At 39.0% G+C, this 15,830-nt stretch overlaps 1 protein-coding gene across 1 annotated transcript in view; it reads left to right on the forward strand.

The window, feature by feature from the left end:
- TTLL7 (tubulin tyrosine ligase like 7) overlaps positions 1–15,830 on the forward strand; it is a 114,636-nt gene that overhangs the window by 75,267 nt on the left and 23,539 nt on the right. The window contains exon 17 of the mRNA XM_044674312.1: positions 2,616–2,696. Coding sequence (XP_044530247.1) covers positions 2,616–2,696 — 81 coding nt within the window. The remainder of the gene's footprint in view (positions 1–2,615; positions 2,697–15,830) is intronic.

A 15,830-nucleotide genomic window follows, 5' to 3' on the forward strand; every position in this document is an offset into this window, starting at 1 on the left:
TTCCAGGAAAATAGCCATATACAAACCTAATATAGCCAGAATTGATGTCAGGGAGTCAACAAAGAAAAGGCACTTGAATTGAGGGAGATCTGAAGTTGTGTGATTGGAAGGAGAAGGCACCAGGCATGGAAATTGAGCAAGAGACCATAGATGGGAGAGCTGAGGAGGATCTGGCCATCCTCATGGTATTAAGAGCACCAGAACCAGCATGTTGGGTCGTCTATGGAGAACTCATCGGAAAAGATGAGTAGAAATTCTGTCCCGTGATGCAGGGAGTGAGTGCTTAGCAAGACAAAGAACCAGGTTTAATCAAGTAAGGAAGGAATGACTTAACTTAACTTCGAGGTGTTTATCTTGTTGTAAAAATAGCCGTGCTACCAGGTAGCAGGTTTTTAAATGACACAGAACACCTGGAGGAAAACTAGCCCTCGGGATGCTTTTTTTCTAGCCCTTTCTAGAACATTGAGTCCATCAGCAGGGCTGCTGCTCCCTTTGAAAGCCAACTCACTGGCTGCTAATAATAAAGCCAGAAGGGAGAGGGGAGCCAGAGGTTTTTAGTGAGAAATCATTTTCCCCTCATCAGAGTAGTACCACTTACTGTGTAAATAAGGTACCAAAATGTTCTTTTCAAGCCTGTACTTTTATTAACTTACTTAAGTTGTTTACTGGTAAAAAATATTTTTCCTATTTGCTGTGGAAAAAATTTTCTTTTGTGGAGTAAGGGCACCACCCAGTGGTCCATGTTAGCCTAACAACTGCAGCAGTGTATTGTGGATTTGGCTTTGTTTTTTTGCACTTTTGTATCATTAATTCCAACCTCTTTTCTTAAACTATCTTGTTTTTGAAAAGGGGGGGTGGAGAAAAGATTCTGTGTTTAAATTTTTCATAATTTAGGAATAAATATATATTAACATATTAATATATAATATATATATAACATATATAATATATGGAGCAGATGAACTTAATCTCTTTAAATTTTTTATAATTTAGGAATAAATATATATTAATATGTTATATATAATATATATAATATATGGAGCAGATGAACTTAATCTCTAATACTTTATTCATTAAGAGCCTTTTCTTTGTCATTAAATTATAAAAGAGTGTTTATGAAAAATTTTAATAATTAAGATCCTAATCTTTATCAGGACAGCTAGGTGAATAGAGTACCACACCTGAAGTCAGGAAGACCTGAATTCAACTCCAACCTCAGATTCTTATGAACTACATCACTTAACCCTGTTTGTCTCAGTTTCTTCTTCTGTAAAATGAGCTGGGGAAGGAAATGGCAAACCATTCCAGTGTCTTTGCCAAGAAAACCCCAAACAGGCTCACAGAGTCACATAGGTCCAAAACAACTGAACAACAACAATCTTTATCATGTCTGAAAAATCTGTACTTGTTTTATTAGATGAACTTTAAATTGTAATACTAAATTTAAAACAGTGAAAATGAATTCTTGTTTATGAGCTCTTGTTGTTACCTAAATATGGAAATGTCTTTTCTAAATGAAGGCAAGGATTGTATATATAGCTAATTAATTGCATGTATTTCTCGAGGAAATCTGCTTTCCTTGCCTAGGAAAACTATTTTCTAGGAAGAGTGACAACTTGAAAATAATGAAGGGATACAGTTTTGGTTTGTGGGCAAATCTGACCGTAATATAGATATACAACCAAAGAGCCATAAACCGTAGTAGCATTATTGTGCCACAGAATTATGTGTATGTCAGTGTCTACATATCTGTGTTCACATGTCTATGACCACAGTCATCTTTATCTACTAGATATTTATTTCCACGTGGTACAATATAGGTGTTTTAGTTCTGGACTGTGTATTCAGTAATCAAATGTAATCATATTTTTGTCCTTAGTAGACGCTGGTAAAAATTCATACCTAGGTAGTTATTTACAAAATGCCTTTGGGAAGCATAATACAATTTCTAAGACAATTGGTCTTATTATTTAATAGCTAATAGCTGACATTTATATACCACTTTGAGATTGCAAAGGGTTTTGTGTAGATTGTCTTGATCTTTACAACACTTCTATGAGATGGGTGCTTATTATCTTTCCAGTTTTTCAGATAAAGAAACGGAGTTTGACAGTTAAATGACTTGCCCATGGATAGCAAGTTAAATAGGAGCCAGAGGTCAGATCTGAATTCAAGTCTTCTTTGACTGCAAGGTCAACATTTTGGTTTTAAAAGGTGGTGAGTCCTACTTCTGACTGCCTTTGACAACAGCCCATGTGACTGTAGACAAATGGCCTGACCTCTCTGGACTTTAGAGACCAGGTGATTTTTCTAAAATCCCTCCTAGCTCCTGAAAAATCTTTTTTCCACTGACTCTTTTACTACATCATCCTGTGATTTGTGATGTTTGCCAGCTGCTGAAAAGAAGTCTGTGCTGTGTTACTGCTTTGTGAAGTAACAGAAATTGGGGATTCTTAATATTAGAAATATAGGAATAGACCTTCTTAATTACTGCATAATTATACTGAGTTTTCAAACTAAAAAAATAGGGTTGATTTCAATACATACTTTTGGGGATTATTTGTGGGTGGAATGACAGAGAGTGTCCTTGATTTTGTTTTTCCTCCCAAATACAGATCATGGAAAACTGGAAGTTTCATAAACCCAAAGTGGCTTCATATTGGCTCATAAAATTGGATTCTGTAAAACAACGGAAGGTGAGTAATGTACAGTATGTTCTCCTTCAGATTTTTCTTGACAAAGAAGAAATCAGAACCCTAGCTAGCATCTCCAACTTGCCATGTCCATGACCAATGCATGCATTACAGCCTCTACATTTTGTCCTATGATAGTTTTGTGATGGGATCTGTTCTGTGCACCTTCCAGACAGGCCATCATTTCCTCTTCTGCAATTCTTCTCCATAAATTGGATTGTGGCACGGCTCCTGTGATAATATGTAGCTCAGGTTCTGAGGTACCACTTCAGTCTTATGGGGCCCAAGGACTCATTATGCACCCAGAGGGGAAAAAGGGGGGTACAAAGCAGTTGATGGCACCATTTCAGTACCATAGACCTGGCAGGTGCTCATTAAATGTTGACACCTCATTTACTCATTCATCAACAAACATAAGGCACATCTAGATGGACAGTCAGTCCTTTGAGATCATTACTTGAATGTGATTGTTGGAACCTGAAAGATGGGTGAAGAGACAGAGTGGCCTCCAAATACAGCAGGGAGGGGAAATGGCTGGAAGCACAGGTGGTTATCACACTATATCTTTGCTCTCATTCAGGGACAGTGCAAAGAAAGAAATGCAGAAAGTCTAATTGAGCCTGAGGTGTCATCTCTTGCATTTCCTTCTTCCTTATTTTATGAAGCGAAGAGTCAATAATTTAAGTACTTAAGCATGTATCAGGTATTTGCCATTTGCGAAGAATACTGAACTCTTAAGTGCTGGGGATGCAAATGTGGACAAGTAAATTGACCTTCCTTTGAGAAACTTAAAATCTAATGGTGGGGATTAGATATGTAGGGAATCACTTTACTGTAATGTAGACTATTACCAAGTGCAGAGGTGAGGACAAGCAGATAAGAACATTAAGGAGGGAATCGAGATCTGTTTCATGAGAGAGATGGTGTCTAAGCTAGACCAATAGGATTCCAGTAGTCAGGGACGTGGAAGGAGTCAGCCTCATCTGAAAGAGGTCCTTGAGGATGCAGAAGAAGGAGGGCTGTTTAGGTCAGATCAGGGAACAGAACGTGATTGGATTTGGCCAGGTAGAGTTCATGAAGTATGACATAGTGGAGTAGAAAAGCTAGCCTGGAACTTCGAACAGAGTTGATGTCCAGCAATTGTTGGTTAATTTGAATTTTGGAGTATCCCAATTTTTTTAAAGAGGGAAAATGAAGTGGATTTCTCAAATAACAGGATGGAAAGTTTGGCTGATGAGTGGGAAAGTTCTAGAATGTTTTAGGGTTGGATAGTGAATACCAGGTTTTATAATTTAGTTAAGGCATACAAGGCCAAGTTTATTTTGATAGAATGATTAGTCTGATGAAGGACATATCATAAACTTAGTATAACTGGATTTTGACAAGGAATTTCACCAGGTCTCTCTGGTACAAAGTGGGGATACTCAATCAGACAGCTTCAGAACTAGATGAATAACTAGGTCCTAGGTATGGTGACCTCGATCTAGAAACCCAAGGACATCAGCATTCCTGACATGAGCTGGGTGAGAAGGGCCTACTGACTGAATTGAAGCTGTGGAAGGGCATGCCTTAAGCAGAAGGAGCAGAGTATATCAAGGGAGATAGCTAAGTAGTATTTTTTATAAGAATATTCATATATTTTTGTATATTTATGAGAAAATCTAGGAACCACAGAGGGGAACCACGATGGAGAGAATTTAAGTAAAGATCAGCGGAGAAAAAATGAGTAATGATGTACAGAAAACTTTTAGAGGAGAACTAAACTATGAATTGTGGAAACACTACTCCAGCCTGGCATGGAATCCGTCATTAGGGTTAGTTAATGATGAGGAAACATCAACTGTCTGGGCAAAAAAAAAATACTTTCTTTGTCAGAATTGTCCATTTTCCTTAGTTATTTATTCTTCTAAAGGTGAAGGAAGGAATTATGGGAGCTAACATTCTTGACCTGACCAACCAATTCCTGAAGTATAACTGCTGGGAACTTGAGAGAATCAACCATTCTGTTGTTAACTTTTTGAAAGAGAAAAATTGGGTATAATGTTAACATACTCTGGATTTTGAAAAAGTGAGCTGAATTCATCCACTCTTTGTTTGCTTCTGTGTTCACTGCCAAGAAGAATAATAATATGGATTCTAAGTAGATTAGAATATGAGTAATAGAATGGTAACACAAGCTAAGTAGGCTAATAGTAACAGAGCACCAAACTGTTACTTGAATCTGAGTTGTCACCAGACCTGTACAATCTGTATCCCAGGCAACTAAGAGAAACTATAGATACAGATTTTAGATTTTCTGAGCAGTTATTGATGGTCTTTATGGGACAATGGGTTATAGGAGAGGTGCCCCAAAAGTGGAAAAGGGTAGATATTTTCCCCATTTAAAAAACTGATTGTCAAGTTTGGAAAATTGGGCTTAGAATCTTGGCAAAAAGACTCCCAAAAGACAGAACTAGGAACAAGAAGGGATAGAGGATGGAGAGAGAAGAGAAGTTAAATGATTGCCCAGGTTAACATAGGCAGGAGGTGGTAAAGCTGAGACCTGAACCATGGGCTTCCTGCTTCTGAAGTCAGCTGTCTATGTTATGCTGCCTCTCAAGGATGTGAAACGAAGTAGTAGGTAATGTACCTCTGCATTATGCCACCAGGAAGACTTGGCTCATTTCCTTTGATGACAGAGTTACTAGACTCCATACTACACTGCTTCTGTACGTGGGCTTAGCACATTAACCACCTGAGTATAGGGTGAGGAACATATGTTTGGACCATAGTTTATATGAATATAAAAAAGAAATTTAATGGATTTCAAGTTCCATATGTGTCAGTAGTATGACAGCATCTAAGAAAACCAGTAGGATCACAGACTACCTTAAGAAAAGAAGATGATGGTACCATTGTCTTCAGCTCTGACCAGCATGCGTCAGGAATTTTTTTCTCAGTACGAAGTATGAACCTGTCTTTAGGAAGGAAGCTGACCAGTAGAAGAGCACACCATGTGGGATACCATGGATAATGAAAATGCTGTCATCATGCCAAGCTATAACCAGGAGATGGAACTGAGAAAGTTAACTTGGCAAAGGAGGGGCGACCTAGGAAAAAGAGTATCTATAGTAGCTGCCATCAAGTATATGAAGGGTAATGATAAAAGAAAGGCTAGACCAAAGGACATAGAACTGGAATAAACTTCAAAGGTCATTGGCTAATCCTCCTATTTTACAGATGTAGAAACTGAGGCCCAGAGAAATGAAGTGACCCACGTATAGTACATGGACTTGACCCTGGATTGGACTCCAGGTCTTCTGACTCCAAATGGAGTACTTTCCACTCTTCCATCTTTCCTGTAGCATGCTCTGTTCTGCATTCCACATGACTCCAGAAGACAAAACTAGGAAGATGATTGGGCAGAAGATGGAGAAGAGGATAGATTTAGATTCAATGTGAGGAAAGACTGACTAGCAGTGAGGTCTGCCCCAAACCCATATGGGTGGGCTACCTCAGGAAGGAACAAGGTCCTTCTTGATGATGACCTTTTTGCAGAGTCTAGATAACCATTTATCAGGGATTCTTGTTCAATTAGGTACTAGACTAAATGGCTTCAGAAATCCATCTCCATCCTAAAATACTGGTATCCTCTCACCAGGGATCATAACCAGCCTGGAGGGAGGCAGCTGTGCTCTTGGTGTCTTATTTGGCAAAGAGTAAAGAAGTTGTAGCACAGAGAGGTGGCTCATCTGCTGAGGGAAGAAATAGTAACCTTATTGCTCTGTATGAGATTGTTTTTACAAGCCAGAGTGGGACCAGATCTAATAATAAAATGGGAGTGGGGCCTGGGATTTTAGTAGTATTTGGGATGGTATGCAGAATGGTAATGGTAAGTAATGGAGTGATAAGTAGAAGAAGAAGCTCCCTGTACTGATGTGAGGCAGTACATTTCATAGCTCAGAGCTGCAGAGTGATCTAGGATTCCAAGAAGTTAAGTGACTGGCTCTGCATCAAAGAGACCCTGGAGGTTTTAGTGTGCTTCCAGGTCTCTGACCTTACCCTCCACCTTGCCTCCTGAATCCCTAAGAATAATGGGGTCTTTCCACTGTATCAAAAGCATCATCATGTATGCTTTATCTCCATTGGCTATGAGCCCTTTGAGATTGGGGACTTTCCCACTTTTCCATGGGTAGCCCCAACATCTGTCCCAGTGCTTGGTAAAAATCATAATATGAAAAACTGTTAGTAGATGTTTGTTCATTCACTCTTTCAGGAACAGTGCATGAGGTACACAGTAGCCAAAAAAGCAAGTATGATCTTAGGCTGCATTAATAGGATAGTGTCCAAAATGTTCTCCATAGTCCTTTGTCAGACAAGTCTGGTCACCACCTTTTAGGGAAGTGTGGAACAGCCAAATGACAGCTGGATGAATGCAACTCTGCCATAGGAATTTTGTTTAAAGGAATCAGAGCTATTTGCCTGGTAAAGAGAGAATTTACTGTAGCCCCACACCAACACTCAAAAATTTCAGTAGTGTCAGATATTGTGCTAAGCACCAGGAATCCAAAAAGTGGCAGAAGATAGTTGAATGGAATCGATAACATAAAAACAACCATGAACAAGTAAAATATATATGGATAGCTAGAAAGAACAGTAGATAGAGAACTAGGCCTGGAGTTGGGAGGGCCAGAGTTTAAATCAGACCAAGGAATTGATGTGACCTTTGACAGTAACAGGGAAGTTAGAAAGAGGGAAGCATTGAGGGGAAAAGATAGTGAGTTCAATTTGGGACAGGTTGATTTTAAGATTTCTACAGGATACCAGTTCAAGGTATCTAATGGGCAGTTGTAGGTACTAGACTGGAGGTCAATAGAGAGGTTAGATTTGGATATAAAGATTTAAGAATTATCTACCTCACCATGATAGTTGAGTCCTTGGGAGCTGATGAAATCACCAAGTGAAATAGTATAGAACAGTGATTCCAAAAGTGGGCACCAGTGCCCCCTGGTGGGTGTTGCAGTGATCCAGTGGGGCAGTGATGGCCACACTTTTTTTTTGTATTACATTCTATTCTGAGTTCAATAAATAGTTTCATAATTTCCAGGGGGCACTAAGTAATATTTTTTCTGGAAAGGGGGTGGTAGGCCAAAAAAGTTTGGGAACCACTGGTATAGAAGGAGAAAGAAAAGGTCCCAAAATAGAGCCCTGTGGGACCTGTAAGAATTAAATTTTAATGGTTTGACTAAAATATATAAAGATTATAAATAATACTAGTAGTTGCCAATTCAAAGTATTATTGCTCAAAGTCTAAATGACTTTAATAGCTTTTATTTACAAAAGAGGTAGAAAGAGTGAAAGCAGAGAAATACAATAGAGTAGAGAAGACATTAGCCTAAACTAAACTAAATATTGCTATGGGTGCTTGACTCAGCTTGGATTTGTTGACCTTCAACCTGAATTAAACTCTCTCCAGAAGACAGGAAGGGAAAACCAGCTATCCACTCACCCAAGTTCTCTCCAGGCAGGTCAAGACAATGACTTGAGCTGAAGGTGATTTCCTGAGGCCAACTTTCTTCTTTTGAGCAGACCTTCTTCTTGAAGCTGACTTCCCTCTTGAAGCCCAGATCCTTTGTGAATCCATCTTCCTTCTTGGAGCTGACTTTCTTAGCCCCAGAAATTCAAGGCCTTTTATAGAGGCTTCTTGTCCCTTCCCCTCTTCACAGGGGCCAATCACATCTTCCATATTGTCTAGCACTGCCCAGTGGGCAGTGTTTGTGGGAACCAGTTCTCATCTTCTGGAGGAGTAAATACTCATCAAAAGGGTTCACAGATTCCTGGCTGATTGAGTTTTTCTGAGGGTATGAATTCTCTAAGTGGTTTGCTAACTCCTCCACCTAGTTCAAGCTTTTGTTGATTCAATCAAAAGGTAGACAAAGGAGAGTTAATCCTGTCTTCACAATCTAGTGAGGTATTAAGTAGGGGTACTTAAGTTATTGTTAACCAAAGTGTTAGCTCTAACTAGGCAAAGAGAATAAAGGATTCCCTTTCACAAATGTAAACTCAAAGAATTCCCTTTTACAGACATCATGGTTATCAAGCATGAGGGACTTGAAGGACCTGCTATGGTTTGGTCCATGGTGTCAAGAAGAGTTGAACATGACCAAACAAGAACAGAAAATAGTGATAGACTGGCTCAAAAGGTAATAAATTAGTTTGCCATCAATGAAAGTCATCCAGGAGAGACGAAGATCACTTGTCATGTATGTGGGAAAAGACTTGTTCTCAACTTTGGGCTAGATTGGACTGTCTTCCAAATCTTTGGCAAAATAGATTTTAAATAGATAGGGCCTCGAAGAGCTGGTATTTTGTTATCCCATTGACAGGAGGAAGATCCCAAGGTCTGTGGGTATCAGGCTTGTGCCTTAGGAAGATTACCTTGCAAGGTGTATGTACAGTAGGTTGGAGATAGAAGAGACAGGAAGCAGGATGATGAGTTAACATGCAATTAGATGTAGCTAATGAAAGAACTGGACTAGAATGACCTCTGAGATCTTGACTATCGTCTGTGGAAAGGGTATAAACTGAGCTACTGAAACAAAAGAAAGCCTGGGCAGAAGGGAAAAGATAGGGAAAAGACTGAGGTAGTTGTTGATATGACTTGGCACTTGATTGGGTATCAAGATGGAGGGAAAAGGCAGAATCTCAACATTATGGTAAGATAGACCAGATATGGCTATTAAGGGATTTATTATGATAGTAATAATACCTGGGAACAGGACAAAAGCTGTGCTGAAGTTAACTCAAACGTATTTGTATATTTAGAAATTCAGAAATAATGATAAGTCCCGACACAGAGATTTACCAGTCAGTACTTGTACCAAGTAGTATAACTTTCTGAACCAAAAACCTAAAATCTTATTTTAATAGTAGTACCCTCTTCCAAAGCAAAGGTCAGCCTGCCAGCCTACCCACTCACTCCAGCCTGGGGCGCTTCATATCTTAAGTGAGATATTTTCACTGAAATCTTTCTTCCACTTCCCAAGTGTGGCATAACAATTCTAGCTATTAATAATGCACCATGGATATATATTTTTTTATTTTTTTGGAAATGAGAGTGCTGAGAAAAGGAGCAAGATTTTTGTTGATAGAACTGAATTGATAAATTATTAAGGGCTCATGATTTGCCAGACACTGTGATGTCGGGAACACAAACATTTCAAAGCAAGACAATCTTTGCCCTCAGAGAACTTAGATTCTAATGGAAGAACACAACACTTTCCTGGAATTTGGAGGCGGAGTGGGAAAGAAGGGAATGTGGGCAAAGGCATGGTTTGGAAAAGGTCAAGAAGTAAGGGAGAAATCCAGTGTGGAGAGATGGGAGCTCAGCTGGCAGAGATCAAAGTGATCAGGGACATCAGGATCAGAGTTCAAGATTCTAGCGGGAGGAGGGGAGACAAAGAAGTTGTGGTCCAAGGGATAGGACTATTTACAATCTCTTTGGCTTTATTAATTGCTTCTCTACCAGTACTGGGATAATGCAGACTGAATTACTGCTAAGTTTTTCTCATGTCTTTAAAAGGAAGGACATGGTTATATAGAGTTTGTTACTGCTGCATAGCAGACTAAGTAAACCCAGGGAAGCCAGGCGTAACGTGGATAGATAGTTGCCATTTTTGCTAGATCAGGTCCCAGCTTGCATCTTCATTATCCATTGGACCCATCAAGATAAATTTAGACCAGTCTAATCACATCTTGCTGAGGGTTGCCCACATTTAGAGAGGTAGGAAGACAGGGTGGCAGAGGGAAGTTCGATTTCCCTTCTGGGGATAGTGAAGGGGAAAGGGAATGCTGGCTTCTGCCTATGCAAGCTTAGCCAAGCAGTTTGTCTCACTGTTGCCTTGATTGGTGCCATCCATGGTGTTTCTTACCATTTCACTCAATTCTTTTGCTGCTTTTAGAGGCATTTCCCTACACTTGGTGCTCAGAATCAAATTTCCTAGCTATATGGGGAGACTGCTCCTGGGAAACACAGCAGAAGGGAAGTTTTCACCAGGGTTTGTTCTGTGATAACATCCTTCTGCTGATCTTTGCCTGTGGGGATAGATTAAGAAGTTTGAGCCATGCAGAGTTGTTGGAAAATTAGGCAGCATCAGCGCAATTAGCACAGTGTACCATTTTTATGAAATTAAAATCTCTACTTTGCAGAGATATTTTTCTCCACCCAATAGAATGAAAGGTAAAATAAACACCTACGCCACACGTAGGCAACCAAATGTCCTGGTGCAAAAGATGATAGATTAAACGAGAAAATTGTGCATGGTGAGACTTTGTTATATTTGTCGCTATTAAAGAGCATTAAGTTTCAGATGTAAAATCCTTATAATTTACAGAGGCAGGCACAACAATTTCAAAAAAATGTTGGAAAAAAGATAACTTACTGGCAAACTTGGCTAATATTTTTTCTTATGTTTATTTAGTTGTTGAATTTTTCTAGCCCATTTTTTGAGGGGAAAAAGGCACTTAAGTTTTTTATTAAAGTCAGAGGTGAATGAACTACTTCAGTCAAATTTTTCAGAAGATATGACAGAACCTTTAAGAACCAAAGAATTAGAGTATCAATGTCCACATGGAAGCATACTCCGAGTTATTAATACTGAGGGAAATGCTAAGCAAAATACCTGAGGTTTTTTATCTAACATTTCTTAGGTTAGGCAAAGCTTAAAAAAAATTCGACAGGAAGAGTGTTGAAAGCATTGTTGGAAGACCAGTACACCAGTACTCTATTTTGGGGGTGCTAAGTCCACTCAGTGGATAGAAAGCCAGGCCTGGAGATGGGAGGGCCTGACCTCAGATACTTCCTACCTTTATGACCCTGGGCAAATCACTTAACCCCAATTGCCTAGCTCTTTACCATGCTTCTGCCTTGCAAGTAACTGATACTTAGTATTGATTCTAGGACAAAAGGTAAGGGTTTAAAGAAAATATTCTGGCAAAAGATTTGGAATTATGTGATGAAAGGCATAAAACTTTATATCCTTTAAGGTGCTTTTTATTTTATATTATTATTATANAAGAATTCCCTTTTACAGACATCATGGTTATCAAGCATGAGGGACTTGAAGGACCTGCTATGGTTTGGTCCATGGTGTCAAGAAGAGTTGAACATGACCAAACAAGAACAGAAAATAGTGATAGACTGGCTCAAAAGGTAATAAATTAGTTTGCCATCAATGAAAGTCATCCAGGAGAGACGAAGATCACTTGTCATGTATGTGGGAAAAGACTTGTTCTCAACTTTGGGCTAGATTGGACTGTCTTCCAAATCTTTGGCAAAATAGATTTTAAATAGATAGGGCCTCGAAGAGCTGGTATTTTGTTATCCCATTGACAGGAGGAAGATCCCAAGGTCTGTGGGTATCAGGCTTGTGCCTTAGGAAGATTACCTTGCAAGGTGTATGTACAGTAGGTTGGAGATAGAAGAGACAGGAAGCAGGATGATGAGTTAACATGCAATTAGATGTAGCTAATGAAAGAACTGGACTAGAATGACCTCTGAGATCTTGACTATCGTCTGTGGAAAGGGTATAAACTGAGCTACTGAAACAAAAGAAAGCCTGGGCAGAAGGGAAAAGATAGGGAAAAGACTGAGGTAGTTGTTGATATGACTTGGCACTTGATTGGGTATCAAGATGGAGGGAAAAGGCAGAATCTCAACATTATGGTAAGATAGACCAGATATGGCTATTAAGGGATTTATTATGATAGTAATAATACCTGGGAACAGGACAAAAGCTGTGCTGAAGTTAACTCAAACGTATTTGTATATTTAGAAATTCAGAAATAATGATAAGTCCCGACACAGAGATTTACCAGTCAGTACTTGTACCAAGTAGTATAACTTTCTGAACCAAAAACCTAAAATCTTATTTTAATAGTAGTACCCTCTTCCAAAGCAAAGGTCAGCCTGCCAGCCTACCCACTCACTCCAGCCTGGGGCGCTTCATATCTTAAGTGAGATATTTTCACTGAAATCTTTCTTCCACTTCCCAAGTGTGGCATAACAATTCTAGCTATTAATAATGCACCATGGATATATATTTTTTTATTTTTTTGGAAATGAGAGTGCTGAGAAAAGGAGCAAGATTTTTGTTGATAGAACTGAATTGATAAATTATTAAGGGCTCATGATTTGCCAGACACTGTGATGTCGGGAACACAAACATTTCAAAGCAAGACAATCTTTGCCCTCAGAGAACTTAGATTCTAATGGAAGAACACAACACTTTCCTGGAATTTGGAGGCGGAGTGGGAAAGAAGGGAATGTGGGCAAAGGCATGGTTTGGAAAAGGTCAAGAAGTAAGGGAGAAATCCAGTGTGGAGAGATGGGAGCTCAGCTGGCAGAGATCAAAGTGATCAGGGACATCAGGATCAGAGTTCAAGATTCTAGCGGGAGGAGGGGAGACAAAGAAGTTGTGGTCCAAGGGATAGGACTATTTACAATCTCTTTGGCTTTATTAATTGCTTCTCTACCAGTACTGGGATAATGCAGACTGAATTACTGCTAAGTTTTTCTCATGTCTTTAAAAGGAAGGACATGGTTATATAGAGTTTGTTACTGCTGCATAGCAGACTAAGTAAACCCAGGGAAGCCAGGCGTAACGTGGATAGATAGTTGCCATTTTTGCTAGATCAGGTCCCAGCTTGCATCTTCATTATCCATTGGACCCATCAAGATAAATTTAGACCAGTCTAATCACATCTTGCTGAGGGTTGCCCACATTTAGAGAGGTAGGAAGACAGGGTGGCAGAGGGAAGTTCGATTTCCCTTCTGGGGATAGTGAAGGGGAAAGGGAATGCTGGCTTCTGCCTATGCAAGCTTAGCCAAGCAGTTTGTCTCACTGTTGCCTTGATTGGTGCCATCCATGGTGTTTCTTACCATTTCACTCAATTCTTTTGCTGCTTTTAGAGGCATTTCCCTACACTTGGTGCTCAGAATCAAATTTCCTAGCTATATGGGGAGACTGCTCCTGGGAAACACAGCAGAAGGGAAGTTTTCACCAGGGTTTGTTCTGTGATAACATCCTTCTGCTGATCTTTGCCTGTGGGGATAGATTAAGAAGTTTGAGCCATGCAGAGTTGTTGGAAAATTAGGCAGCATCAGCGCAATTAGCACAGTGTACCATTTTTATGAAATTAAAATCTCTACTTTGCAGAGATATTTTTCTCCACCCAATAGAATGAAAGGTAAAATAAACACCTACGCCACACGTAGGCAACCAAATGTCCTGGTGCAAAAGATGATAGATTAAACGAGAAAATTGTGCATGGTGAGACTTTGTTATATTTGTCGCTATTAAAGAGCATTAAGTTTCAGATGTAAAATCCTTATAATTTACAGAGGCAGGCACAACAATTTCAAAAAAATGTTGGAAAAAAGATAACTTACTGGCAAACTTGGCTAATATTTTTTCTTATGTTTATTTAGTTGTTGAATTTTTCTAGCCCATTTTTTGAGGGGAAAAAGGCACTTAAGTTTTTTATTAAAGTCAGAGGTGAATGAACTACTTCAGTCAAATTTTTCAGAAGATATGACAGAACCTTTAACAACCAAAGAATTAGAGTATCAATGTCCACATGGAAGCATACTCCGAGTTATTAATACTGAGGGAAATGCTAAGCAAAATACCTGAGGTTTTTTATCTAACATTTCTTAGGTTAGGCAAAGCTTAAAAAAATTCGACAGGAAGAGTGTTGAAAGCATTGTTGGAAGACCAGTACACCAGTACTCTATTTTGGGGGTGCTAAGTCCACTCAGTGGATAGAAAGCCAGGCCTGGAGATGGGAGGGCCTGACCTCAGATACTTCCTACCTTTATGACCCTGGGCAAATCACTTAACCCCAATTGCCTAGCTCTTTACCATGCTTCTGCCTTGCAAGTAACTGATACTTAGTATTGATTCTAGGACAAAAGGTAAGGGTTTAAAGAAAATATTCTGGCAAAAGATTTGGAATTATGTGATGAAAGGCATAAAACTTTATATCCTTTAAGGTGCTTTTTATTTTATATTATTATTATATAATATATAATTATAATGATTCTGTAATGATAATATTATGATACAAAATAAAATACCTTTTAAAATAAAATGGGTGACCATTCCAAGGTCACATGTAGGAAGTAAAGTTTCACTCATTCCAAAAGGTCTATCAAGATTGGCTTGGCTGTGCCTCCTACAAAGGTCCAAAACAGAAATTTTGCAGCAACAAAACCAATCTACATAAGCTGGCCATCAGGTGGAAAGGGATTTGGTGGCAAAAACTGAGGCATAGGAATGTAATGGAATAATATTAGGCCATAGGTACGTAAGAAAGCCATAAGCTCTGACACAGAGAAAAGGAAGAAAAATGAGGGAAAACAATAAAAATAGGAACTACACTAATATAAATATAAACACAACTGAACATCTGCCAGATTCTCATTGATTATAATGACCAGTTTCAGTCCAAGATAACAGATGGTGCAATACATTTCTCACTTCCCTTTAGAGTGGCAAAGAAGCCCTGTTACAGAATGTTGCCTACAGGGTCAAGTGCTAATTGGTATGTCCTTTGGTTTTGCCTTACTATTGTTCTTTGTTAGAAGGAAGGCTTCTAAGAGGTGGGAGCCTATAGGGAAACGATTTTGGCATAAAAACAAAAAGCATCAGAGGTGAGAGAAGCTTGAACTGGAAGGAACAATGTCTCTCGGATAGGAAGCTAATTAATCATAGTGAAAACCCAGTGAAAACTGTATTTTTTGCTTCTATGCAAATATAAAAATTTAAGATTCTGAATTGTATTTTGGATGCCATTGTTTCTCTCATGGTTATGTCCAGTCTTTGTTTTATTTCACTGAGCTGGACAGGTTTCCTTAAGCCTTGTGGTATGGAATGTTTACGAGATTAGGTATTATAAAGAAAAACTGTCCACTATGATGTGGTGGAAATGCAATTGGCCATTTGTTCAGAAGGTCACATATCAGACTTGTCCCAGAACACTTTATGAAACAGGAAGAAGAGGTCACCAAGAGGAGGACAAGGCAAGAAACCCAATAACGTGGGTCAGCTGTAACCATGACCTTAATTAAGGTGTTCTGAAAGCTTTCAGAAATAAGCA

Source organism: Gracilinanus agilis, chromosome 4 (genome assembly GCF_016433145.1).
Source record: "Gracilinanus agilis isolate LMUSP501 chromosome 4, AgileGrace, whole genome shotgun sequence".
Taxonomy (NCBI): domain Eukaryota; kingdom Metazoa; phylum Chordata; class Mammalia; order Didelphimorphia; family Didelphidae; genus Gracilinanus; species Gracilinanus agilis.